The sequence below is a fragment of the Procambarus clarkii genome, chromosome 44 (genome assembly GCF_040958095.1).
Source record: "Procambarus clarkii isolate CNS0578487 chromosome 44, FALCON_Pclarkii_2.0, whole genome shotgun sequence".
NCBI lineage: Eukaryota > Metazoa > Arthropoda > Malacostraca > Decapoda > Cambaridae > Procambarus > Procambarus clarkii.
In genome coordinates, this window is record NC_091193.1 from 24,492,421 (window position 1) to 24,509,683 (window position 17,263).

At 45.7% G+C, this 17,263-nt stretch overlaps 1 protein-coding gene across 3 annotated transcripts in view; it reads left to right on the forward strand.

Moving 5' to 3' along the window:
- The window catches only part of Naa60 (N-alpha-acetyltransferase 60), a 103,623-nt gene that overhangs the window by 14,539 nt on the left and 71,821 nt on the right, over positions 1-17,263 (forward strand). For all 3 annotated transcript variants that reach the window (XR_011222038.1, XM_045725933.2, XM_069300846.1), the window contains exon 2: positions 4,723-4,822. Coding sequence is in view for 2 of the 3 variants with exons in the window: in XM_045725933.2 (XP_045581889.1) it covers positions 4,723-4,822 (100 nt within the window). In the remaining variant the exon portion in view is untranslated. The remainder of the gene's footprint in view (positions 1-4,722; positions 4,823-17,263) is intronic.

Here is a 17,263-nt window from a genome sequence, read left to right on the forward strand (position 1 = left end):
AGGTGGTGCATGAGCCTGGAGTGATTTTTCAGTATTCAGGCTGCATGTGCCTAGGGCTCCCTTCCCTAGGTGACCAGTAAGTGCTGCCCTTGGGGCTTGGGGCCACGTTCCACAAGTTCCTTGGGTTCTGCCTCTGCTAGCCCGTTTACTGCTTCGTTTTCAGCCGCCCTTTTTGTGCTTGGATGTTCTGTCTCCCTTATTCGCCTTAGGGGTAGGGGGCAGTTTGCACTGGTAGAGGCGCAGGGTACCGAGCAGCTTGTTTTCACCAATCATAGCGGCCGGCTCTGTTCCGCCTGGGTACGCTGTCCTCTTGCAGGGTTTTCTTTTTCTTTTTGTTTGCCTGCCTGGTGGGGGGGGGGGGGGTTTGCCTTGGTTCTTGCTTCCCCTGTGTACTGAGTACTCTTCTTCTTCTGGTGGTTCCCTCTGCTTGGTCTCCGTGAGTGTACACGTCCCGGGATTCAGTTCTTAGAAAGTTGTTTGGTAGACTTAGGCGCCGGTTAGCAGTACCCTGCCTGGGCTTCCCTGAGCGTGAGTTCCGTCTCAGGACCTTGGGAATCCCCAAGGGGGTGCGTGGGGTCTGATGGATGGGACCCCTGAGTCCTTCCTCGCTTTGTGCAAGTTCGAGGGTTGTTTTGTCCCCTTGTCTCAGGGTGTCTCAATGTTTTTGCCTCAGTCTGCTGCCTGTGAGGTCGGTGGCACCTTCGACCAGGAGTCCTGCGAGTTTCGTTGATTGTTTGTGGCTTGGCTACCCAGTCTTATGCTGACTGTGCGGGGTGCAGGCAGCACGGGTGTTGCACGTTGGGTTCAGGTGGTTGCAACACACTAGGTTGTTTGCTCCCCGAAAGCCCCAAGGCTGTCCTATTGGGGTTGTTGTCACAGGGCTTGGGGGTGTTGGTGCTTCGGTTTTGTTTCCTTCTGCGCCCCCTTGTTTTTTCCCTGTTGTGATTTCGTCTGGTTCCCCCCCCCCCCCTCACTCCTTCCTTCCTGCATCCGGATCCTTACCATCTGTGGGTTTGGGGTTGGGGGATTCGAAGGTTATGAGGAGTGGGGTTTTTTCCTTTCCCCCCCTATGTGTACGAGTTGTTAGGAGTCGGCCCCTCCGCGGGTTTGGATCCTTATCCCTTCTGGTCTGTTCGGTTCCGTCCTATCGGTGGGTCCTCTTCTCCATTTCTACCCCCCCTTTTCTCTGGGACGGGACTTCTCTGTCTTGTCGGGGTTATGTTCCCCCCTCTTATTGGGGTTCGGCATGACTTTTGGTCTTGGATGCGACTGTGCCTTTGTGATTTTGTGCTTGCTTCTGTCAGATCTCGAGGGTTTGGGATGGTCTTCGATTCTTCCCATATTATTGGAACGTCTGTTGTCTTCCGGTGAGGCTTAACTCCAGTCCTTTTTTGGACTCATTGGTCCTCTTCCGTGCTTCTTGCTTCTTCTTGGTTTTTGATACTGTCTCATTCTTTTGTCATTAGAGTTATATCTTCTCACCGTGCTCTTTCTAGGCAATTTTCCTTCAGTACTCCTAGTTGGCGCCATCCCCGCCGGACGGGGTTGTGCGGCTCGGACCTCCTGCGTCCTGCACATGCGCCGTGGGAGTTTTTGTTATAGACAGTGTACACAAGTGCTGGTAATCCGCGTCCTTTTTCTCTCGGGTGCTTTGCCTCTCTCCCTCCTCTCATCTCTCCAGTCTGTGCCCTGTAGATGCTGGGGGTGTTCTGGATTACCAATATGGGGAGGACGCTTCGTTTTCTCTACATATGGGTGTGGGGCGCCACATACGCCTCTACCCTACTCTTCTTTTGCGGCTCTGGCCTTATTCAACTAGCAATGCTTCCGGAATATTCTCGGCTACGATGTGCTGTGACACGTTCGTGCCTACGCTCTGCAGGTGAGTTTATGCGGTCGGACATCTCTTTCGGCCAGGTGCTGGTTCGTGGTTTTTGGGTGCATGTTGGGGATTGGTTGGGGTGTTTTGTTTGGCCCCTTGCCTTTTTCTTCCTGTGGCCTTCTTTGTTCATCTGTGATGACTTATAGTGAATTTTGTAACTGGCTCATTGAGATTATAACTTGCTTGGCTCAGTGACATGTGGGGTTCAGTCCCTGAGCCTATTGTGTGCCTCTGTGGCCGTTTCCACTGCCACCTACTGGATGGGTGTGGGGTGCATGGTACATGAATTAAACTAACACTGTGTTATTTGTTACACGGTGGGGCATGGCCATGTCTTTCGTGGTCTTATTTTGGTCGCTTATTCCTTGACCCTCTTGCAGTGCCTGGCTTAGCCCTTCCATATCCATTCGATTCTCTGTACTCGCCTCGTTGTCCTCACTTAGTTGTGCTTGCGGGGGGTTGAGCTTTGGCTCTTCAGTCCTGCCTCTCGACTGTCAATCACCTGACATTGACATGGCCTCTGTGTGTTGTTGGTCCTGTCCCTTTCGTTCCCATTGCTGCCTGTCTTCCTTGTTCCTCATCTTCCTTCTACACTCTTGTCCCTAGCTGCTGGTGCTGGGGCTGTTATTTCTAGTTCATATGGCTTGTTATACTGTATGCAATTCAGGTCATTTGACCTGCAGGGTAATATGTGTGGGGTAGTTAGATTCTTTTGCGTGTAGGTTACTCATCAGGGCTTGATGTCTGCGAGAAGACCTGAACACACTAGTTTACACTTGTTTGTGTTATGATAACTAAGTGTCATGGGATGTAATGGTTCTAATGTTATTTCGCCCCTCTCGTTGCACATTGTTGTGTGGTTTATTTAGTATGTGCTTCTTGGCTCTCCTACTGCTAGGTTGGACTTTGTCCATGTTCAGTTCTCTGTTTTTGCATTGCCCCTATGTTTGGTTTGGGTTCCTTGTTTCCTAGCTTACCCTGCCAGTTGGCAAATTCCGGATCTCGTGGTGTCACTTCTCACGAGTCTTGCATTGGAACCAGTGTCTCCGATCTCCTGGCGAGCTCGCTAGCATTGGGAAGTTTTCTGTACGGCAGACGTTCTTCCTCATTCCTTGCCGGCTTGGGTTCCGGCTCTGCTTGCTCGGTAGTCACACCCGAGGTTTTCCTGTGGCTCCGCCTCTTCCCATGCTCAATCGGTCCATGGCGGGGCTGGTTTGGTTCTGCCTCGGGTATCTCACCATCTGTTGGTGGTCAGGTGGCTTCGTTGATGGTGTCCCACCTATGTGCTTCATCTTGGCGACGGTGTGGGTTTTCTTTGGCGGTCCTTCCTTTTTCTTTCTGTCCCTTCCTCGGTTTGTTATGTTTTCTTGGCTTGGTCTGGTCCTTCTCTTGTGGAGGTTCAGGGCTGTCAATTTGCCACATACTGTTGCCTTGTCTCGTGTGGTGCTGGCGAGCCACTCCGAGTTGCTTCGGTTTTGGAGTTGCCTCTGCACCGCTTCGCAAGCCGTCTCTGGCGTGGTTCACCTCCGACCTGCTCTTGCACCGCTTGAGCCGTCCTGGTTCTTGGATTGCGTGCTCTTTTATTGGTTTGTTGTGGCCGCTTCAGTTCTGAGTTGCTTTCCTATGCTCTTTTTCTTGTTGGCATTGGCCTCAGCCTCTGGGGGTCAGGTTTGAGTGCTTCATACCCTTCTCTGGTGCCTGGGTTTTGGCTCTTTTGGTTCTCCTGATAGGTTTGTTCGCTTGCAGCCGTCTCCTTCTTTTCTGGCGACAACTGGAACAGCTGCTTTCTGGAGAGGTCCTTGGGTTGTTTGATGCTTGGTTGGTCTGGCCGGGGGTGCATCGTGTGTTGTGTTCGGTTGCGGCACTTCGCCATGCTTGGCGTGCCACGGCTGCTGTGACCAGGGTCACGCTTTGGGATGTTCCGGGTTCCCCTCTTCCCTGTTCCAGGGTGTGGTTCTCTCGGGTCGTCCATGGGGGTGGTTTGGTCCTGCCAGCCTGCTGTCTGTCCCCGTGCCCAAGTCGTTCTTTGGTTGGCTCTGCGTTCCTTTGTTGATATTCTTGGGCCTTGGGTTGGCAGTTGCAGTTTTGTCTCCGCTTCGCGTTGGGGTATGTGCGTCTTCAGCCTCCCGGGTTTGGTCCCACTTGTCTTCGTCTTTGGGTAGGTAGCTCCGGGGGGAGCTGACAGGGCTCCCCCCAGAAAACCAGCATTGAATGTAATGAAATGTCATTTTCTGGGTAAGACCCAAAGGCTTCCTGGAAACCCTCCCTTCACCAGGTCGACGGTTTTTCGCATGTTTTGATATCCAGCCTCAGAACTGAGGTGGATTGCGGGCGTGGGGGTCTGGGGCTCCCCCTTCCCTCTACCGTGGACGGGGGAGCTGCGCAGACAGTGGCGCGGCGACATGTGACATCATACTTGTTTGCCTGTTTCTGTTTGGGGAGTTCTATCCACTTGTTCGGCTTTTCGTCACAATTTTCACCAGAATAGGGATTTGTTTTAGGATGTTTACCTTTCTGGGTACCTGACCCGGTTGATGGCAGACATGGAATGCTTCCAACCACATGGGGGTTTCTATAGGCCATTGCTCGTGCCTCTTCTGAAGGGGCCAGGTTCTGGCTCGTGGTCCCTGGTAGGCCCACAGAACTTCATACACATGACTGATGCCAAAGTCTGACATTAGCATGTCAGCCTGGGTAGCTCCAGGGAGCCTCCGGGTCTCGCCCAGTAAATGGCATTTCATTACATTCAATGCTGGTTTTTCCCATTAGGCTGTAATGTTAGATGTTTCTCTTTGAATTGTGCTTTGAGTTTGCAAAATTTATGCATTTCTTCATTGAAGGGGATTGGTGGAGGATGGTAGCTGTAAGCAGGATGGTCTGCCGCTTTGTTCCCTGGCAGAGCTCAAGCTGCGCTTCTTGTGCCCTAGTGATTTGCCTGAGGTAAATATGTTTATACGACATTCTTCCACAGTGGTTCAAAGAAAGATGTACTGGGTACTGTATTAATGCATCTGTCAACTAAATATACAGTATACAGAATATATTTTGGGTAATAGTTTAGTTTATTGCCCCTTGTTATAGGAATAGAATACGGTACTGTACAGTATGCTTAAGTAAAATTATTATTAAGAATTTATCGTAATGATGTTATGGTCATTAGTTCTTGGTCATCCATTTGTAGGGGGAAAATATAGCTCTTACATTGTTGGATAAAACTAAAACTATAAAATGTCAGGAACTTTTCAAATATGTCAGTACCTGGAGTTGCTCCGAGAGTTCATCTGTGCCTGCAGTTTGGCTGTGTCCATGATTTGTTTGTGATAACTTGATTGCTCAGGATCAAAATGAAAAGTTTTAGTTTTCCATGACTATGCATGTTTCTTACCTGTTGACTACCTGTTTGAGATTTCGAGGATTAATGTCCCTGAGATTTTTGAGGATCAATGATCAGCTAAGACCAGCAACCTTCTGGTTGCTGGTCTTATCAACCAGACTGTTCAATGCGGCTGCTATGCAGCCTGGTTGATCAAGTATCCTTTGAAGGTGCTTGTCGAGTTCTCTTTTGAACACTGCTAGAGAGTGGCCAGTCAGTTATGCCTCGCATGTATAGGGAGAGAGTATTGGAAAGTCTTGGGCCTTTGATATTGAGCGAGTTCTCTCTCAGCATGCTTACTGCACCTCTGTTTTTCAGCTGGGCTATTTTGCACATCCTGCCATGCCTTCTGGTCTCATGTGGTGTTATTTCTGTGTGCAGATTTTGAACCAGTCCTTCTAATATTTTCCAATATAATTATATTCCAATATTGTAAATTATTATGTATCTTCCGTTTACACTCTAGGGAATACAGATTACAAATTTTTAGGTGGGCCCAATAATTTAGATGTTTTATTGAGTGGATTCTAGTGGTAAAAGATCTTTGCATGCTCTCTGGGTCAGCAGTTTCTCCAGCTTTGGAATGGGGCTGTTAGTGTGCAACAATATAAATGATTGTCTGACTGCAGCATTTTCTAACATGTCTTTGGCTGCTACCTGGGTTTGGAGTTTTTTTGAGGTTTAACAGGGACCTGATGGCTTGATACCTGGTCAGTGTTCCTGGTCCCTGTTGGGCTTATGTGTTGCTTTGGGTCAGGTTTCCTGTCCGGGTCTCTCCTCTTCAAGGGTGTATGCAATCACTCTTCTCCATCCTGTTAAATCCTGATTCTTCTTCTCCGTGGTTAATTAGCTTCAAGGGAACCATCCTTTAGCCCATCCAGAAAACCAGCATTGAATATAATGAAAAACCTTTTTCTGTTTGGGCCTCGGTAGCCCTTCCCTTCACCAGGTGCATCAGTTTGTTGTCTTAGGCTCTGTACTGAGGAATGTAGACATGCTGAGCCAGCAGTTCCTAGTTGTACTGCTGCCTGTGAGTGGTGCTGCCACCTTTTGGCCATCAGTTTTAACTAGGGTGTTTAAGCCACTATTACTTATGAGTGGATCATTTGTAGTCATTTGCTGCTTGTTTCTTTTTCTCTCTGAGCTTTGCAATTGTTTGTTTTGCATTGTTTACCTGGTGGATGCTTCCCTGGTGTTGCGATCATAACAATTCCCTACTCTCTGCACCGCTGTGAGCGAGACTAGGTTCTAGCTCTGGTCTCTAGTAGGCTATTAAAGGACTTCTAAGGCTGATGGGACTCATAGATGTGGAGCTAACTCAGAGTCCTAACCAGAAAGAGACATTTCATTACATTTAATGCTGTGTTTTCTGGGGGTGGGGGGAGCCCCATCGGCTCCCCCATCGGCTCCCCAGAGCTATCCAGGCTGAATGGATATGTATAACTTTCTGGCATCAAAGTGCTAGGAGTTCTTGCCTACCAGGGACCAAAAGCCAGAACCTGGCCCCCTCAGAAAGGCACGAGGAGTAATGGCCTATAGAAACCCCCTTGTGGTTGGGAGCATTCTATGTCTGCCATCGACCGGGATAGGCACCCAGAAAGGTAGGCACCCCAAAACAAACCCCTATTCTGGTGAAAATATTGCTATCGAAAGCTGAACAAGTAGACAGAACTCCCCAAACATAATTATCAAACTAGCATGATGTCATCACATCGCCGTGCCACCATCTGTGCACACCCCCCCTCTCCCCGGGAGGGGGAAGGGGGAGCCCCAGATCCTCCGCGCCGGCGTTCCAAGTGGCAGTTCTTTTCTGATGGAATTACTGGGCGGTCGAGTGCCTCTGGCTACAGTTTTTGTTTCAGTTCTGTTCCATGTGGTGTGGACTCTCTCTATCGGTGGGTTGTGAGCCAGGAGTGAGATTCCACGGTACTCAGGCTGCAAGCACCTAGGGCTCTCTTCCCTAGGTGCCCTGTAAGTACTGCCCTTGGGGCTTGGGGCCACCTTCCACAAGTCACCTTGGGATCTACCTCCGCTGTGTCCTTTACTGCTCGGTACTGGGCCGCCCTTGGATTCAGCTGGGGTTTTGTTGCCCTAGTTTGTCTCTGGGTAGGTGGTAGTTTTCGTCACTGGTCAGGGCGCGGGGTACCACACAGCTAGTTTTCACCAACAACAGTGGCCGGTTCTGTTCCGCCTGGGTACGTAGTCGTCTTGCGGGGTTTTCTTTTGTTTTTGTTTTTGCCTGGTGGGGGGTCTGCCTTTATGGTTCCCCTTTACTGTTCTAGGTGTTTTTATTTAGATGTTTTCTGTTGGTGATATTCCCCGCTTGGCCCCCGTGAGTGGTCACGTCCCGGAGGTTCAGCTTTTAGAAGTTTGTTTGGTAGACTTGGGCACCGGTTCGCGGTACCCTGCCTGGGCTTTCCTTAGCGTGTACCCACACGCTAAGGGAAGGTACAGCGTGTGGGTACACACTGTACCCACACGCTGTACCCAAGGCTAAGGCTTGGATACAGCCTTGCCTTGGGTACCCAAGGCTAAGGGCCCTGGGAAGCCCCACGGGGGCTCCGTGGTCCTATGGGTGTGTCCCCGGAGTCCCCCCTTGCGTCCTGCGAGTTTGACAGTTGCTCTGTCCCCTTGTCTCAGGGTGACACTCACCGGTTGTGCCTCCACCATGCTGCCTGATGGGTCATTGTTTCTTATGACCTGGAGTCATACGACGGGTGTTGTCGGTACGTGCTCTCATTCACCCAGGCCACTGGTCATGATAATCGGGTGCAGGCAGCTGTGGCGTTGCTTGCTAGGTGTAGGTTGCTGCAACGCTCTTGGTTGTTTGCAGCCCCGGATGCCCTGAGGCTGCCCCGTTTTGGTTGTTGGGGTTCGGACTTGAGGGTGGGGGTTGCTTCGACTCTTTATCCTTCCGCTCCTCGTCCTTTCCCTTCTGTTCTGCACACTTTCTTTCTTGCTTCCGGCTCTGAACCATAGGCGGGTTTCGAGGTTGGAGCGGAGTCTGGTTGGGTTGAGACTCGGGTAGTCTTGGGTGGCTTTTCCTCTTTCGGGGTGGTGGTGGAGGCATTCGAGTTGGATCCTCCAACTGTGCCGTATGGGTCTGACCAGTGAGCTCCCTTCCTTAGTGTTTGTACGGCTGCCCCGGCTTTTCCTTGTCAGGCCGGGGCTTTGGGGGTGCAGCTCGGCCCTGGGTCTTGCCATACAGGTTCCCGGGGTTGGGGAGGGTTTGCCTGGGGGGCCTTGGCCCTGTTTTCCCCTCTTGGGTCTTTGTACCTTTGGTGAGGGGCTGGCAGTTCCTCAGAGTGGGGTTGTTCCTTCCCCCTCTGTGTTCATGTTGATTTCGGGTATACCCCTCCCTGGGTTCGGTTCCGTGTCTCTTTAGGTTCGTCGGTCCCGTCGTTCCTGGGGGTGTGTTTTGCCCCTTTTCCTTACCCTTTTCACGCTTACGTTGCAATACTGTTCCCTTCGTATTGGGGTCCCTGCGTGTCCCTTGATCAGGGGTATATTTTTGTCTATATGTACCTTCATGCATTTGTGCTCGCTTGTCCTGGTTCTCGTTGGTTCGCGCGTCTCTTTGTACCTTTCAATATTATTGGAACGTCTGTTGACTTCCTATGTGGTTTCCCTCTGGCCTTTTGTCGGCCTCGTTGGTTACCTTCTGTCCTCTATCTTCTTTCGCTTCGGTTTCGCCTTGTTTTGTTTTCGCGTCGTATCTACTTCCAGTTTCGACGTTCCTCGTCTTCGTTACGTACGCCTTCCTGGTGTTTGTACGATGTGTGTATAAGCTGTGTCTGTATGTTATGTGTATGTACGATATGTGTGTCCGCCTGGTGTATGAGCCACACCTTTTTCATACCTCGCGCGCTGGGACCATGGTGTGCGTTTTGTTTATGGGCGGTATGCTCGTGTGTTCCACATCGTTTCTCGCGGTTTTCTCCGGCTTCTTGTCCAGTCTTCTCCAGTCGTAGCCTTCTGGATGCTGGGGGGTGTTCTGGATTTTATATATGAGGGTGTCACTTCGTTCTTTCCTCTGCTTCTGGGTGTGGGATGGCTCGGAGTGGTGCCTTCTCCTCCCCCTCTGTACTTCTCCTCGTCTTCTGCGGGGCGCGTGCCTCTGGACGTATTTCTCCTTAGAGTTCCGGATTTTGTTCAGGTAACGGTACATACAATGCCTACTGCCTCTAGTATGCATTGCGTTCGAGCGCACCACTAGCGATGGCTGACTCGTAGTTCGCTGGGGAGAGGACGGACGTGTTGTCATCGCGCCCCGTGAAAACACTGGAATAAACCGGGCTCTTTTAGGATTACAACCATGGATTACGGCCCACAGTGATCACCAAGTGCATAGTGACCTGTAGGAAAGTTGAATAAAGAAATTAACAATGGAACTTTGAGTTAAATACAGAATAAACGTGGGACCACGTGGTGAGCCAGTGCCACCAGGCTCATGTGTACAGGCATAAGCGATATATATCAAATATAGCGAGCAGTGATACGTTGAACAGTGAAGTGGAACGTGTAACACAACATATAAATTAGTGGATAGTGTTAGAGAATTGTACATAGAAAAAGTATAAATGTAAAGTTGTGGAGGAGGCATCACACTAGGCTGTTTACACCACAGCCACGAGGCCTACACAGTGTAGAGGACGTCCCGCAGTAACAGTATACTCCCTCAGTGATAATATACTGGCAATATAATATGGGAAAGTGGATCTAGGAACTAGTAATAGAGTAAGTGAATAACATTGCAAGCCGGAAGAAAGCAGAAATTCCCTTAGGATATTACAGGCAAATAATCAGTGTATAAATCAAGTAACTGGCAACCGGTGGCATCCTGCCCCCGACCTGGGACAACCAACGGTCAACTAGTCGGTCCCAAGAGGACCATATTTTCTCCACAAGGCGATAAGTATCCCCACACAAACTTGAACAAATAAACATTTGTAATATTATAAATATACAGTGGTACCTCGCATAACGATCGCCCCAAAAGACGAACATTTTGGGTAACGAACGGCCCGATCGGCGTCAAATCGTCCCGTATGGCGAATGCTGGTTTGAGTAACGTCAACACCACATGGTGGGGTCGCGCTGCTTCTTGCACATTCTTAGACGCCTCCGACGATGCACATAAATTATGTTGTTCTTGTTTAAAGATGCTAATGATGCTGGGATATAAAAGGGTGACTGCTGAGATGTTGCAAAGCATTGATGTTTTTGTAGGAAAAAAGAAATGAAATGTCTGATATACAACAAATGTCAAAAAGGTTCGTTCGGTGTTCGGCAGGTAGGCTGCTCCATTATAACAATCTTTCTTTGTTTCAAATGTGTTCCATTTGTTTTGTATTTGTCATTTACGTCTCAATAATGGAGAAGCCTATCTTACATACACTGAATAAACCATTATGATATTTTCCTTTCTTCAAATGTGTTCAATATTTATTTTTCATTTGTCTTATAGCAAAAGGTTCGTTCGGTGGTCGGCAGGTAGGCTGCTCCATGTTTCTTACATACAAAAAATGTAAATAATAAAAAAATGAAGAATTTTGAAAACCAGTACAAATGTCAAAAAGGTTCGTTCGGTGGTCTACAGGTTGGCTGCTCCATGTTTCTTAAATAAAAAAAAACGAAAAATAAAAGAACTGTTGAAACAATTTGAAAAGTGGACAAATGCCATAAAGGTTCGTTCAGTGTTTGTCGGGTAGGCTGCTCCATTATTGAGACGTAAGTGACAAATACAAAACAAATGGAACACATTTGAAACAAAGAAAGATTGTCATAATGGAGCAGCCTACCCAACAAACACTGAACAAACCTTTTGCTATAACGAATATGAAAGACAAGGGCTGCTGGCTGGGTTAGTACTGCGTGAGCAACCATTTGTGGCACACGTGCCTCTGGCTCTCGAACACCTGTCCCACACGGTGTTGAAAGACTGTGCTCAGTTGGTGCAATTCAGACCCTATTGTTTGAAGAACATAAGGGTCATAACATTGGTGAAGCTAGGTGCAATAAGGGCTTAACACAACGGTCGGATGCCAGTGATACAGCACCTATGAGGATGCTACAGCGAGCGTATCCAGTTGTAGCTCTGAGCCCCACCCTTGCCATCTCGAATTTATATAGATGATACATAGATGAATCGTTTTCTGCGTTCAGTGATGATGCATCTGATACAAGTAGCATAGATGAACAGTGTTAGCGGCTTCCATGGTGGTGTTGTTCATTGATATTTTCAAGAATACCTGAATCTCTTCCTGACTGATGGACACTCTTTGAGGCTAGCTGAATCTCTTCCTGTGTGGGACATTACAAAGCGATCTTTTCAAGACTACCTTACAAATTGACCTTTTCCTATAGTCGTTTCAATACTACCTTATGCTTTACAAGCTTGGCTACGTACCACCTACAAGTACTAAAGCCAAGGGTGCACGCGAGTGCGTTATTTGCAAGCACACAGAACGATGAAACAGGAAACGAAAATCTATCTGTAGCTGGTGCAAGGAGAGCAAAGTCGCGCTGTGTACCATGGACTACTTCGTTGACTATTACGCACCTCCAAAGTACTGAGTGTGTAATACAGTGTGTTATTGTGTAAATAGTATGTGAAACTGTACATATTGTAATTTTAGTGAATTTTTACCACGTAATATTGTGACAATAAACATTTACTGTGGACACATTACTGACACGTGTATCACAGTTCCATGGAAAATTATGAACATTCTACTGTATACATATTGTAAAGGTCACAAATATGCATCATATACGATAAAAGAAACAAATAAAACTGCATTGGAAATGCATAGAAAAAATATTTGAAAATATATTTGTGGCAACACGCGGTGCTTGAATGGCCTGTGCGACCGTGTCTGGGAGCTTCACACACAGGCGACCAGGCCCTGATGACGTCACAGCTCACCTTGTCCACGCCCTCACAGCCAAAGTAAGTGGAATTTGGTAATTATTTTTACATAGACATGTTCAGGGACTGTAATTTATCATTTTGCAAAGAAAAATGATATTTTGGGGAACATTTGATGTCATGCACACTGGGGAAATTTTTGATTGGAGTAAGTCCCTGATCATTTTTGGCTGCAAAGAAAAGGAGATAACATCTAGGTCAGAAAGAGCTGTAGAAGAAGAAAAAGTAGTAGATAAAATTGTTGGCCTTGTGGAAGGTCTTACAACAATAGAGAATGTGTGCGACTACAGGAGAATAGGCAGATATGTAAAACGGAAAGATCGACCTTTGAGGATCACCCTAAATGGTGCCAAACAGATGGAAGAAGTACTAAGGAATGCTAGAAAATTACAAAGTGATGAGGATGGGAAAGTGTGGTCGTTAAGACGAGATCTTTCAAAAGAAGATAGAGAGAAGCTGAAACTGAACCTCGCCGAGGCAAAACGTTTAAATGAGAGCAGGAATGAAGAAGAAATCAATTCTTTTTTCTACAAAGTGATAGGGGTAGGGAGACCAGTAAAGTGGTACATAAAGGCAAACCAACAAAATCATTAGAGAAAGGGGGAGTGAAAAATAAGAAGAGGGGGAACAAGTTCCTTTAGATTGCATACACCAACATTGATGGAGTAAGATCAAAGATACTGGAGTTAAGTGATATAATACAGCTGCAGACACCAGACATTGTTGCACTCACAGAGACAAAACTTGAAGATGCTATTATAAATGAGGTCATATTCCCAAGGGGGTACTCAATTTGGAGATGGGACAGAAAAATCAGGAAAGGCGGTGGCGTTGCTGTGCTGGTGAAAGAACACCTAAAGGTGAACGAAATAATGACTGCCAATCCACAAGAAGTTGACATAATAGCACTAGAGATCTGCCATGAGGATGATAAACTAATAATCATAAATGCATATAGTCCACCGCTAAGCAGCACATGGTCAAAGAAGGAGCTAGATAGTAAACGAGAAGGTCTTATAACAATAATGAGAGAGATCATAGCGAGAGCGGATAACGATAGTTCACGACTGTTGATAATCGGCGACTTCAACTTGAAATCCATAGACTGGGAAGCATATGAAGCTAAAACAGAAGATTTTTGGACCTGTAAATTTGTAGACCTCATCCTGGAAACATTCTTGTATCAACATGTTAAACAAGCTACGAGGATGAGGGAAGGGGACGTTTCCTCCATGCTAGATTTGATATTTACCAGGAAGGAGGAAGAAATATTTGACATTTAGTACCTTCCTCCCTTGGGTAAAAGTGACCATGTCTTTTTGGGAATAAAGTATGCAATGCGTTATAATCTGGAAGAAAATATGACGGTCGATGCAATTGAAAAACCTGACTTTGGGAGAGGACATTATGGCAACCTTAGAAAATTTTTTAGTGAGTATAATTGGACAGACTTGTTGCTAGGCAAGGAAGTGAATGAGATGTATGTCAAGTTTTGTGAAATATATGATAAAGGCACAAAAAAATTTATACCAAAACAGAGAAGCAGAACTAGGAAACAGGATTGGTTCAACAGAAAGTGCGAGAGGGCCAGAGACCAAAAGGCACAAAAATGGAATCAATACAGGAAGAGGCCAAACCCCCAAACATACCAGCGATACAAAGATGCGAGAAACAACTACACGGCAGTGAGGAGAGAGGCAGAAAGACATTTTGAAAAAGGGATTGCAGAAAAATGTAAAACAGAACCAGGTCTATTCTATAAATTCATAAACAACAAATTGCAGGTAAAGGTTAATATTCAGAGGTTGAAAATCGGAAATAGATTCATGGAAAATGAAAAGGAAATGTGTGAAACATTAAACGAAAAGTTCCAATGTGTGTTTGTACAAAATGAAATCTTCAGGGAACCAGATCCAATAAGAATTCCAGAGAACAACATAGAGCACATAGAGGTGTCTAGAGACAAAGTGGAAAAAATGATCAAGGAGCTAAATAAGAACAAAGCAGTTGGTCCAGATGGAGTTTCACCATGGGTTCTGAGAGAATGTGCACCTGAGCTCAGCATTCCTCTTCAACTGATTTTTCAGGCATCCCTGTTTACAAGAGTTGTAGCTGATGTGTGGAAAAAGGCTAACATAGTTCCAATCTACAAAAGTGGAAGCAGGGAAGACCCTCTTAACACTTTCTGCGGATGAGGACGCCTCCCGGCGTCCTGTTTCGCCTACCCGCTCCCGCTAAGTGGACATAAATTTATGTCCTCTTTTAAAATATTTGTATAAAATTAAATTTTAATCCGATTTCATTGGGGTTTGTTTCAAACGACGCGCCATGAAGTTCTCTTTCTCACCAATAGGCTGCATAGTACAATAAGTTCATGAAAGGTTCACAAACGTAACAAAAGTAAAAACATTTCGTGTGTGTTTGACTCTCACTGATATGTTCCAGCGTTGTTTTATATTTGGCGCTATTCTATCTTACGCTTTGTTGATCTTTTTTACCTACGGACTCATAGAACATTTTATTGCGAACACATTGACACAAAAATGAATGACGTACATAGAATAATAATGTCATGAGAGTGAAATAAGTGTAAACTTTCAAAGCGCCGTGCGTCGTCCCGTCACCGATACCGGGTAACAATTTCACCACTTCCCACACTCTTGCGAGCGGGCCGCAATCATTATTCTACGCTTATATGCATATCACCGTGTTGGGAATTTCATTGCGAGTCCAATGATACCAAAATTAACACTGTAGGACAAGTGTGGAGGTGATAACAATCCCAAGAGTAAAAACATTTTGTTGCTGTTGGGCGCTCACGGCGAGTCATCTTCGTAGTTATTTATTTGGTGCTGGTATCCCTATACGTTTCGTGACTTTTTTTACTGATGTTCTTCTAGAGAATTTTATTGCGAACACGTTGGTACCAAAATGAAATACGTAGCTCGAGAACTAAGGTCAGGAGAGTATAAAGAGTATACACATTTTTGTTTTTACGCTTATGTGGCAAAATGCCGTGAGCACATATGGCTTTTTTTTTTTACCTTCGCCGGGAGGCTGAAAGTGTTAATTATAGACTGGTGTCATTGACAAGTGTAAAAGTCAAAATATTGGAAAAAATCATTAAATCTAAATGGGTAGATCACCTGGAGAGAAATGATATAATATCAGACAGACAGTATGGTTTTCGATCTGGAAGATCCTGTGTATTGAATTTACTCAGTTTCTATGATCGATCAACAGAGATATTACAGGAAAGAGATGGTTGGGTTGACTGCATCTATCTGGACCTAAAAAAGGCTTTCGACAGAGTTCCACATAAGAGGTTGTTTTGGAAACTGGAAAATATTGGAGGAGTGACAGGTATGCTTCTAACATGGATGAAAAATTTTCTGACTGACAGAAAAATGAGGGCTGTGATCAGAGGCAATGTAACAGACTGGAGAAATGTCACAAGTGGAGTACCACAGGGTTCAGTTCTTGCACCAGTGATGTTTATTGTCTACATAAATGATCTACCAGTTGGTATACAGAATTATATGAACATGTTTGCTGATGATGCTAAGATAATAGGAAGGATAAGAAACTTAGATAATTGTCATGCCCTTCAAGATGACTTGGACAAAATAAGTATATGGAGCACCACTTGGCAAATGGAATTTAATGTTAATAAATGCCATGTTATGGAATGTGGAACAGGAGAACACAGACCCCACACAACCTATATATTATGTGAGAAATCTTTAAAGAATTCTGATAAAGAAAGAGATCTAGGGGTGGTTCTAGATAGAAAACTATCACCTGAGGACCACATAAAGAATATTGTGCGAGGAGCCTATGCCACACTTTCTAACTTCAGAATTGCTTTTAAATACATGGATGGCGATATACTAAAGAAATTGTTCACGACTTTTGTTAGGCCAAAGCTAGAATATGTAGCAGTTGTGTGGTGCCCATATCTTGAGAAGCACATCAACAAACTGGAAAAGCTGCAAAGACATGCTACTAAGTGGCTCCCAGAACTGAAGGGCAAGAGCTACGAAGCGAGGTTAGAGGCATTAAATATGCCAAAACTGGAAGACAGAAGAAAAAGAGGTGATATGATCACTACATACAAAATTGTAACAGGAATTGATAAAATCGATAGGGAAGATTTCCCGAGACCTGGAACTTTAAGAACAAGAGGTCATAGATATAAACTAGCTAAACGCAGATGCCGAAGAAATATAAGAAAATTCACTTTCGCAAACAGAGTGGGTAGACGGTTGGAACAAATTAGGGGAGAAGGTGGTGGAGGCCAAGACCGTCAGTAGTTTCAAAGCGTTATATGACAAAGAGTGCTGGGAAGACGGGACACCACAAGCGTAGCTCTCATCCTGTAACTACACTTAGGTAATTACAATAAACACAGTGCATCACTCTGGTTACATGGCGGGGACACTTGTTTTGTATGACGTCCATTTCACATGACGAACATGGAACGGATTAAATTCGTTATGCGAGGTACCACTGTACTGTATACATATTATATATACATACATATATTATAAATATATGCATATAATATTATAACATCACAAACCCAACATGGAGGTGTGTGGAAGCTGCCTTAAGTCACTTCGGAAGAGTGTTGTAGGCATTGTATGTAACATTTGTAACATAAGATTTCACCTGAGTTGTACAGGATTACCTACACAATATGCAAACCGGGAAGATAACTGCTGGATCTGTCAAAGTGACAGACAGATGTGGGAAAACATCACCAAACTAATGAATAACATTCCTGAAGTACACAGGGTACAATTCACACAAAAACTACTAGAAATATATGCAGAGTATATAAAGACAGCAACGAACTCTGAGCACAACCCAGGGACTGAGAATTTAGAGAGTCAAAGTAGCAATGTAAAAGGACATAGTGTCGAGGTATGCAAAAATGAAGGCAATATTGTAGAGCAAACTGGTGATATGAATAAGGAGAGAAAAAATGAGACGAATGAGAACACAAATGAGAACGACGAAAGCAACAAGGAGAAAGATAAGGGCAATACCGAGAATGAATGCAGAAACGAGAAAG